This window comes from Diplotaxodon limnothrissa, linkage group LG5, assembly GCF_057381915.1.
Source record: "Diplotaxodon limnothrissa isolate DT_005_m linkage group LG5, D_limnothrissa_male_GT1.1, whole genome shotgun sequence".
NCBI lineage: Eukaryota > Metazoa > Chordata > Actinopteri > Cichliformes > Cichlidae > Diplotaxodon > Diplotaxodon limnothrissa.
In genome coordinates, this window is record NC_140600.1 from 28277741 (window position 1) to 28288828 (window position 11088).

The 11088-nt window shown below is 38.3% G+C and overlaps 1 protein-coding gene across 1 annotated transcript in view; it reads right to left on the minus strand.

Moving 5' to 3' along the window:
* Positions 1-5945, minus strand: part of pmepa1 (prostate transmembrane protein, androgen induced 1) — a 33973-nt gene extending 28028 nt beyond the window's left edge. The window contains exon 1 of the mRNA XM_085354462.1: positions 5400-5945. Coding sequence (XP_085210588.1) covers positions 5400-5496 — 97 coding nt within the window. The 5' untranslated portion in view covers positions 5497-5945. The remainder of the gene's footprint in view (positions 1-5399) is intronic.
* Between the last annotated feature and the right edge of the window lie 5143 nt (positions 5946-11088).

Sequence of the window (11088 nt, forward strand, 5' to 3'; positions counted from 1 at the left end):
GCAGAAGATGTCATCTTGGAAATTGACTGTCTTTCATGCATTTCAACTCCTCTTATCTCCGACCAGATGAACAACATTTCCTTATGAAGCGTTGTTGGGAATTTAACCCTAACACTAAAAGGTTCACTGGCGATCTGGTGGATGCTAAGAGGTTAAAGTACAATGTGATCAAATAAGGGTTGTTGCAAGGATCAACCTTGTGACTGAACATGATGCGTGGTCACATTGTGTCCTTCCTCCTGCCAACGTTGGCGTCATCCTCCTCTCCACTCAGGAACTCTATGACTGTTTTTCTCAAATTCGTTAACCAAAAAACCCACACTCCTACCCTCCAGCTGAACTCACACATACTTCGACACACACTATTGATAACATTTATGTCAGCTATAGAGTCAGACTGAGGACGTGTTGATGTTAAGGCAGCCAGACATGTAGTAACAAATGAATAGCGAAACTGAGCTACTGGTAGGAAATGATTCTTACAAGCTGATACCAGCGATGACTTCACTCCCCCTCTCCACATACACACGGCTAGTCTGTGAGTAATGCTGATGTCATGTGCTTTGACTATCAATATCTGCTGCTCAGAACAGATGTGTTTTTGCATATGTGTGTGTGTGACTGCACAGGTACACAAAACCCTACAATTACAACTTGTGAGACAAAGGAAGGATGCGTATGAGAGGAAGCGAGACAGATAAATGATAATCTGAGGTGACTCAGAGGATCTGCAGCTCTTTCACAAATCTCAGATGAATGCTTTTATCTAAATTCAGTGACTTAAAAGTGTTTAAATGCTTCAAATCCAGCTTTGAAGGTACACGGTATGGGATGCCAAATTGGTTTGAGATGCATTATGTCTTTAGAACTCAGCTAGGAGAGCTGCTTTTCACTTAATTTCATTTCCAGTGGTCGTCTCAAAGTGTCTATAAGAAATACTATTTTAATTATCTGCTAGTTAGATGCACCATTTGTGTTGGTTAATGCAAAATTAACACAACCATGTTAACGTCTTTTATAAATCTCAGAAAGAGATATAAAAACTTGGACAGATAAAGCTGAAACTTTCTGATTTATACCGCTCAAGTGAAATGACTAAAGATGGGGTTTTTTTTAGTTTTTTTTAGAGGTGAACTGAACCAGGCAGCCTTAATATATGCAGCAACAGATATGTCAGGTGTCTGCTATGAAATCTGTGCTTTCTTCTTCAGATCTATTTTTAAGATCTTCAGAGGTAAAAAATTTAGGGAACCCCTCCTTTTTCTATCATGTCATCCTTTGATCACCGCATCAAGTGCATAACGGGGATTATCTTTTACTTTGTTCTACTGTGCTTTTCATCTTTCCTGTCACACTCCGGTGCTTACTGCCCAGTAAAGCTGAACAAGCTTAAATGTGATATTGTTTTTGGTTTTTTAATAAAAGCCAACGCATCGTTAGTTTCAGTCTGTCAACTCCTACGCAATCTAAAATTCACCAGAATGTCTTTTGTTCCGTTCTTTTTTCCTCTTATTTCTCCTTCACTTCCTCTGTCGTTTTCTTTTACAGACACCGTATTTGCTTTTTCCAAAGTTTTGACATTTTCTTCTTGCTAACTTCTCTCTCCGCTGTCTCTCTAGTCTGCTCAGTACTCTTCACTGTCTGCCTCTTTGGTTTATCTGTTTCCCTCCTCCTGTCCTCCAGACTAAACATCACGTCTGTTTTCAGACAGAAGAATTGAGTATGCGCCTCTGTCTGCATTCTTATCTTGCCTCTCTGTTACAAGTTGAGGCAACTATGGTTATCACATGGCTTGATTGCCATAACCCCTATCAACATTACTACATGCTTACATGGACTTACTTTCTTGGAATTCTAGTTGGGAGATTTCGATCGCAGACTGGTTCTAAGAATAAAAAAATCCTATTTATATTACCAAAACATTTCATGTGACTTACAGCTATTGCATTTCTACAGCTTGGATCGGCACTACAGTGCTTTGTCAAGTTGTGCACCAACCCAAACTGGTGATTGAACATTTTAATGCGCTTGTCATGCTAGCTGCCGTATTTTGCTGATATTTACAATAGTCTGCTTATACTTCTTACACTTAACGTTTTTACCTGCTTAAACAACAAACAATGCTATATCAAGTAATACCTGCTAAAGAGCTGCTAGCTAGCTGTCACTGGGAATGAACCAGCACTGAAATCTACCATCACACATTACATTTTGTACTAAAACTTGCTGTTTGGAGTGTTTCATATATGTCTAACCATAATAACAGCCAGAAAGTTGAGGGAACACATCGTGTCATCTTAGCTATGTAGCATGAGAGCTAGCTGGAAGGGGATATGTCATTAGAGTGTCTAGCTGTCTGTCAGGCACGCATTGTGGAATAACTTGGGTGTTTTGTGCATTAAGAATAAATTGTAAATATCTGCAAAGTGCAGCATATGAAGCAAATGTTATTTCTTGGTAAGTGCACAACTTTCTACACTATACTGCTGAAATCTATACATCACAAAAGTAACTCCATTGAGGCCACTGACACACTGACCTTTCTAACTGTCACAAGTATACCATTTGTATGTTTTCAAGGCATTGCACATAACTTTATTTATCATGCATTTACAGAATCAAAGTATATTCAATATGGATTATTGTTGGGAAACCTGGTCTGACAGCATCTGCTTGGGACTTATGTCATCTCAACATGGCAGCATGGAAAAATGACAGGTGACACCATCATGAACCATTTCTGCACAAAATACATTAGTCACCGTTCTCCATTATCATGGCTTCTAAATTTTAAATGAGAAAAACACAAAACTTGTTAAAATATTGCTTCAACCATCCAGAAAAATCACTTTCAGGAGAAATTAAGCCTTTTTATTAATGCTTCAGTTTAGGTCTCTCACACATTGCTCAAAAGGCTTTTCAGTTTTTAAAAGGCAGCAAATCACGTCATCATCTAATCGCTCATTTGGATTAAGCTCTGCAGATGTGATTGCGAATAAATATCTTTTAGTTTTGATCTATTTATCAGATCAAATAAGACTTCTAATAACGTCACGTCTGGCTTTTTATCACTATTTCTGGCACTTTAGAGGATGTATGATTTATCTACTGAATGAAAACTAAAAGTAATCATTTTTACAATTGTTACAAATACATCTTCCCAATTATGAAGGTGAACTTGCAAATGCTTAATCATTTCATCAATAACCATTTCACTGATGTGATTTATACTTTGTCTGGTTCTTCACTATAACTCGTTTTTATTGTCTGTTGATGCAGATGTTGTCTGTGGCTTCTGTGTGTGTCAGCAGGATTACACAAGCCGAATTTGATGAAACCTGATGGAGAGGTGGAACATGAGCAAAGATGGAGGCTGTTCAGTTTTGGTACAAATGCAGAACATTTTCTTTGAAACTGACCTTGGTGGAGATAAGCGCTCTGTGTGTAGCTTGCTTGTTTAAACCTGCAAAACTGCAAAGATTTGTTTGCCCTAGATCTTAAATGTTTAATTCGTCATACATGACAAGATTTGGATAAGTGGTGAAGCAAAAGACATTAAAGGTGCTGTGGAAAAGGAAAAGGCCATCTATCTGAAACTGCTGCTGGAACCTCAAACATGATTAAGAGAGATATATTGCTTTACTTGTGACAATCATTGTGATAATAGGGTAAGGGTAAGTAAATAACACCCAATACAGACTTGGTGATTGGTCCATGACTATCTGGTAATCACTGGTCGTGAGGGAAAAATCAGTATTCCCAGCCTTCTTAGCTACCAATTTCACCTAGTGAGAGCCAGAAACCTCCAAGAACCAATGCCATCCACTTGGGAACAAAAACATTTTCCCTCAGCAACTGACAGTTGGATCACATCCAATATGGCAGACCAATATCGAGCAACATGTGCATGACGTCACATTAAAAAACCTCAATAGGCTTAAATTGTTTGCAGTGTCTGTGTGTGCACTGTCTTCTTCAACAACCTAAACTGCGTCTGAAGCTGTCTGAGTGACACACACATGCACACACACACAGCTTTCATGTCTTAAATGACCTCACAACATTATGATTGTTTGCAGTTTTAATAGTAGGTGTCCCCAGCTGGAAGAACCCCATAACTTCACTCAAGTACTTTAATGAAGCACAGATTGCACTACAGTGTACTCTATATTTTCTGTGCAAATACTGTACTTTGTGATCCATGGCATTTCTTTTAAAGGTTTAGTTACATATTTTGAAGATTTAAAAACTATAGATCATACTCATGCATCAGGAACTATGATCCAGTGTTATCATGTCTGCGATTTATTTTATTTAAATATACTGGGACTGTGAGTTTTACTCAGCTAAAAAGACCTAAATCACCGTCGTCAAACATGAATCAGGGAGTCAGATCCAGCTAGGCGAAGGGTCCCATGGACAGGGCAGTTAAGTCATTAATAACTCCAATATTACGACGCAATAGTAAGAACACATTTTATATATATCTACACAGACAGGGACCGCTGCTGCTTTACTGTCTTGCTAGACCAAACAGCACACAAAGATTCCGACACAAAGTATACGCCAATATAAACACACGCAGTGGAACACAGGGATTTCCCGGATACGGCCACACACATAAACACACGCGCGCGCACTCTCACACGCGCGCACACAGACGGGCGGCTAGACAGCCGTCTGGCTTTGCTCGAATGACGAAGCGACGACAAAACTTCCAACTCCCCTGCTTTGTCACCGATCAAACCCAGGTATTCCTAGGGCATCAGCTTTCAGTGTCCCCCCAAGGTAACGTCCTGACAGTTTCGTCGCACTTTAAGTCTTACTTTCACCGTCAAAATCCAAAATGAAGGAGCAGGTTTTCTCTGAAACCCAAGTCAGCTGAGCGTTAAGTTCAAAAGCAGACAGAAAACGCCAACGGCTCAGAAAGTCGACCAAAAAAAAAAAAACACAGCAACCCCAAACTGTCAAAGTTAGCTGACATGGCGAAGAAAACAGCTCGAAACAGCCATGATGTGATATAAATTAAACCAAACAGAAGAGCTTTTTCATTCCGAGTCTTCAGGAAGAGATGGGGAAGCCTGAGGTTTTTGGTTTAAGTTCAAAATGAGGCGTTATTAATCACAAACGTTAGAAAAGGAGAAAGGGTAACGTAATATTCACCACAGTTAATAATTGCAGGGAGTACCATGACACATATTAAAACTAACAGCAGATTCTAAACTGACTCAGAACGGAAGACTTAACTCCAGTCGTTTAAATAAAAGAAATAATGTGGAAAGAGCAGAGGGAAACAGAAACTCTTCCGAGTACCTGCAGCGAAGCTTCACAGACGCATTTTTAAGACACTTGAAAGGAAAAAGTGAGCGAGGTAGAGGCAGAAAAAAGTCATTACTCACTGATTTCCATGCTCTGGAGGGAGGTGTAGCGCTTGCAGTTACAAGTACAGGAGACATTGGCGGCGGTGGCGTTTAAAACACCCATCAAGTTTAACATTTAAATGCTCCTAAAATCAGACATAAATACTCCGGGACAGAGAGGACGAGTGGAGGAGGAGAGGCGACCGGAAGAGAGAGAGGAGACTAAAAAAAATAAAATAAAAATCTCACAACAAACTCCCCTCCAAAAAATCCTCCTTTTTTCTCTGCTCTCTCTCCAATCTCCTCTCCTTTCCCTCCGGTCCTCCTCCTGTCTCGGTTCTCTCCTCCTCCTCTCTGAGGTTTCTCCTCCTCTTCCACGAAAATCTATCTATCTATCTATCTATCTATCTATCTATCTATCTATCTATCTATCTATCTATCTATCTATCTATCTATCTATCTATCTATCTGCGTGCCGCTGAAGTATCGCTGCAGCCTTTAAATGTAGTTTCAACGTTGTAAAAATGTACTTCAGCTACTTTCAGTCCCTTACAACAAATCAGCTTTAGAGGATCCGCGTTTTGCGCCGAGTGACCGGCGACTAAACTGCTGAGGGAGTCTGTCTGGTCCTGTCTGTCTGTCCCCCTCTCTCTCTCTCTCTCTCTCTCTCTCTCTCTCAGTCTGTCTCTAGGGATTTCTCTCGCTCTCCCTCGCTCTCTCCCTCGCTCTGGCTCATCTGCCAGGTCGTACAGGCAGGGAGGAAACCACAGATAAAGCAAAGATCACACATTTGCCTTCCTCAGAGAGGCAAACCTTGCAGAATCACATGACCCTTATTTCATATTATGAATACTGTAATCATAAATATCTTTTTTTACTGATCCATTTTATTGTCATTTTTATGTGGTTTAAATGTACCAAGGGGTTCTATTTTGTACATTTATGCGCGTCATTGTCATGATTTTTAATCATAAAGATGTTTCCCACCATGTATATGTCGACTTCTTGTGCAACTTTTTTCTTTTAAATATTAAGATAATGGAAATGTATGTACGCTATGTAAATTAAAGTTGTGATTTTTCAGCATTATATGCTTTGCTTTTATTGTCAATTGTTAGATGAGTTGCCCAAGCAGTAATTTGACATACACAGCTGCAACAATCTAAATATTCTTGAGTATAAAAAATATCTGCAAGACTTCTTTTTTCTTAAATCAGACTCACAGCAGAAACAAAGGATAAAAAAGAGAAAACAGCTTGACTGTGATGGATTCATTGTAATTTGTTCTTCATTAAAATATTACACAGTCACTTGTTCATCTATATTTAATTATGACAATGAGCAGAAACTAACAGACCAGGGTGATTGTCTAAATAAATGTGATTTTGTTCATATTTTAAACTGCTTTGATTAAGAACACTGACTTATATACGAGGAAAAACAAGCAGACAGCCATTCAAAATAACTTTTCGTCACAGGGTTGGTCACTTAAATAATGTTGCATGGAACCTTTTTTTTTTCTTTCATTTTTCATTATGGAAGTGCAGGTATCAAGGAAAAAATGTTGCTACTAAAACTATGCAGAAAACATTTCCAAGGTTTTCATTCTCAGCAGGTTAGACTATTGGGTGCTTTTGCATGCAAATACAGCAGCCTGAATCCTCACTAACACCAAATAAGTAGAACATATTAGTGTAGTCTGTGCTCCATAACACACAGCTTTCTGCATTTCAAAGGCTAGATTTTAAAATCCGGTTACAGAGTACTAAACGGACTCAGGCCCAGATGCATCTTGATTTTGCTTGTGCCTTAGATGATATTATGTTTCTTGAAGCCTCTCGCCATCAGGATCCTAGCATAAAAAAAACAAACTTCTAGTTTTCATACTGCTCGGCAGTGGAATAAACTTCCAGAACACCTGAGAAAACTGGGAGTTTAAAACTTTACCATTTGGAAATAAATGAGAAAAGGATCACGTCTGCTATCATCTGAACTTTTTTATTTTTTTTCTGCAGTTTTCTGTTTTTGTTGCGGGTTTTTTATTATTTGCCTCTGCAAAGAACTTTTAATGGCTTTGTGTCTGAATGGAGCAATACAGATAAACCTGCCTTACAAATATGTGCAATATGTTTAAAAAATGTACCAGAAAATTACTTAATATTTACTCTTGAGGACTGTGCATACACATTTGTGCTCCCAGATTACATCATTTCTGCTTTTGAATTAAATCATGTGTACAAATGACTAATTTGTGCTCTCGGATGTGTGCAGCATGCGTCCCCTGAGTCAAGTGACACAATTCTAAAACCGTACACCAATTTATGGCCACAGATAATAAGCAGAGTGCCAATTATTCAAGCTACTGAAGTTGCATAATTTGTCCTACTGAATTACTGATTTGTGCTTGCAAATTCACAGAATGTAAAATTCAATGCACTGACAAAAACAAACAACTTGAAGTCCAATTACCAGAGTTTTTAACAGACTTAAATATGTGTCGATATGTGACTAAAGCCCCACTTAGCATACATGGTAGTCTGTGAATTATCCACTGATGAAGACTGTGATGCAGTTGAAATCTCCTTGAAATTGATTCCACTGCCATATACCTGTGTTGTCTTGTTATCCTTATTTTAAACTGATCTAAAGTTAAATGAAGGTAAAACTGCCTTATGTCGAGTAAGACGTGATGTGTCAAGACGTGATTAATGCCTTTCATGGTACAGGTGTGACATACAGTAGCAGGTAACTTACATGTGGATATGAACTGAAGCTAAATGACTAAGTAAATGACTGAGGATAGATCAGTAAACTGGTTTAAATGAACAGAGTAAATCCTCAGTTTATACAGTTTACATTCAGTGCTTAAAGCAGAACTTTGTTAAAAAAAAAAAAAGATACAAGTATTACAGTTACCAGCAATATAAGCATTTCGATATGAAAACCTGCCCTTTAATTTTAAAAGAATCATAAGCACATTTTGAGGATTTATAACAGACATAATCACTTACATATCAACTTTTAACTTCATCAGTTGATGCATCAAGAAATGTAATTTTGGATAAATAACAGTTTTCCATGCATGTTATTAAAATAGAGAAACATGATATGATATAGTAATTTCAATAACAGATAAAAGCAGGAATATTCATGATCCATTATTTCTGTCTTTTTTGCAGCTTTTTTAGATAGTGTGTGATTGTAGGACAAACTTCATTTTAAAAGCAGCGAGTTAGCCCTCAATGTCAAACCACAGCAGCTGAAATTCAAAAGATTCTGCAGCAGCTTTCCAGCCTTTCTTGTGTCTGCTTGTTTTTCTACCCTCATTCTGTTTCTCTCGCTAATGAAAGAGGCAAAATACGGGTAAAATGAACTTCAGTAAAGCTGTAAATGACAAATACACAAACCCACACCATTTAAAGCTGTTTTTTTTTAACACTGTGTTGCCAAAATTTGAGCTCACCTAACTGACATGCAGGCAAAATCCCATTAGGAATATAACTGCATGTGCATCAATATACACACACACATATATATATATAACCTTTATAATGTTCATCATTCCAAAAGTCCAATAAGAGTTGATTCAAAATGTTGAATATTAGTGTTGCAGCAGATCGACAGAGCCAGACAGCATTACGTCAGCCCCCATGACTGACAGGCCCCAGGGACCAATGAGGCTAGACTGTAACAGCATGTCTCATCTGAGTCAACTGCGTCTAATTACGCCTGCTGAAGTTTATAGCTGCATGTTAAAGTGGTTTTATTGCCCAGCTGGACTCCCCAAAGCCCTAATCATGTAGACAGAAAAAACTTAATCACCCAAAATACATTGCTCAATATGTACAGAGGGAAAAAAACTGAAGGAGGAAAAAAAATACAGCAAAAAATGTATAGATTAAAACATGTTACAGTTTGCTGTGAATATGAGCAGTGAGATGAACAGAGCAGGAGGCAGCATTTTTCCAAAGCTCTGAAACAGAAAACAGGTGGTAAAATGCTGGAAATGTTGAATTATTTAAGTTTTCTACTTCTTGATAGAAAATGGCACGGAAGATGTATTTGTAGATGAGATCATAGCTAACTTAATAATTGGTCATCTCAGCCAAATTAGAGAAACTATCATAATTTATAATAGATAATCAAGGTAAAGTAAAAAGGGAAATATACAAAATTTCAATACCTCAAACACCCCAAAGGAGTGCCCCTTTCATTGTAATTTGTGTAAACTGATTTTTAACATGTTTACCATGATATGATATGGGACTGTATTCAATTAAACAGTCTCACTATCCTTTGTGTCATATTGACACTGAAAAGCAACTTAAATTAGATAATAAACTAAAACCAGGTCAGTCTATCCATCTAATTAAATCAAATCTGATAGGATTACAGAGCATCACTGTCCAGCCAATAAACTAGATGTGCCATGTTAAAAAGTGTGTAGGGCCTCTGCTGCCCCCTGCTGAAGACTAGCGGCAAGGCTGCACAGAGATGGGACTAAATCATGTTGTATGAATGGAAAGAGTAAAGCAATTTGACTCAAATTGCTTTAAGAAAATTTTTAATTTTTTTGTACTGTTATAACAGTACAAATAATCTGCATAAAGACAATAAGCTTTAAAGAATTCAAATTAAACCTTAGTGCTATTGCTGCCATAACTAGAGCCTATCCCAGTTGTCTTAGGGCGAGAGGCAGGGTACACCCTGGACAGGTCGCCAGTTTGTCACAGGGCTAACATATAGACACAGACAACCACTTGCACTCACATTCACTCCTGCATTCACACCTAAGGGCAATTTAGAGTTTCCAGTTAACCTATCCCCACTAACTCCATGTCTTTGGACTGTGGGAGGAAGCCAGAGTACCCGGAGATAACCCACGCAAACACAGGGAGAACATGCAAACTCCAAATAGAAAGACCCGGCCTGATGGTGGACTTGAACTCAGGACCGTCTTGCTGTGAGGCAACAGTGCTAACAATCAATCAAACAAATATCAGGCAGCTGACTGTGTATTTTAGAGAACGAGTGCTGTTGCGTGAATGTGTTTTCATTGTCTGACCTAAAGTGGACTGAAAATTAAGGATCTGTAAGTGTTCAATGAGTTCATATATTTTTATTATGAAATAATTCCCAAACCAGTTATCAAAATGGCTGCAAGTTTCAAAAGTAACAACACAACATCCAGCACACAGACATTAACATTAAAAAGCCAGGTGGCAATTTGGGAAAGCCCAAATATAGTCACAAAACATTTGTCAGTATTAAGAAAGACAAAATGGCATACACACATGGAAGATTATTAAAGAAGCTATTTGCATGAGCTGAGAAGTGCTTTGAGCTCTTAATTTAACTTCCCTCTACAAACTCTCTTGCAACAAGATGCAACCTAAATCATAAAGCTTTTTTTCTACCATCTCTCTTAGTATAACAGCAATTGACAGTATAATTGTGTCTTGGCATCTAAAACTGGGACTGGAAAATGAGCTCTGTGAAATAAAAGATATGAAAGAAATTTGTCACAGTGGCTTATAAATAAAAATCTGCCAGTGACATGCTGGTTGTTTACTGGAAGTCTCCTAGCCCAATACGCAGCTCCTGTTTTTGTCTGTGTTTCCTGTCGAAGGCCCTGACACATGCAGCAGACTGAGACAGTGATAATCGAGCTGGCGGTGAGTCAATTTACCGTCTGAGGGGGCTGAGTCACCAAAACGGACAACAGGTG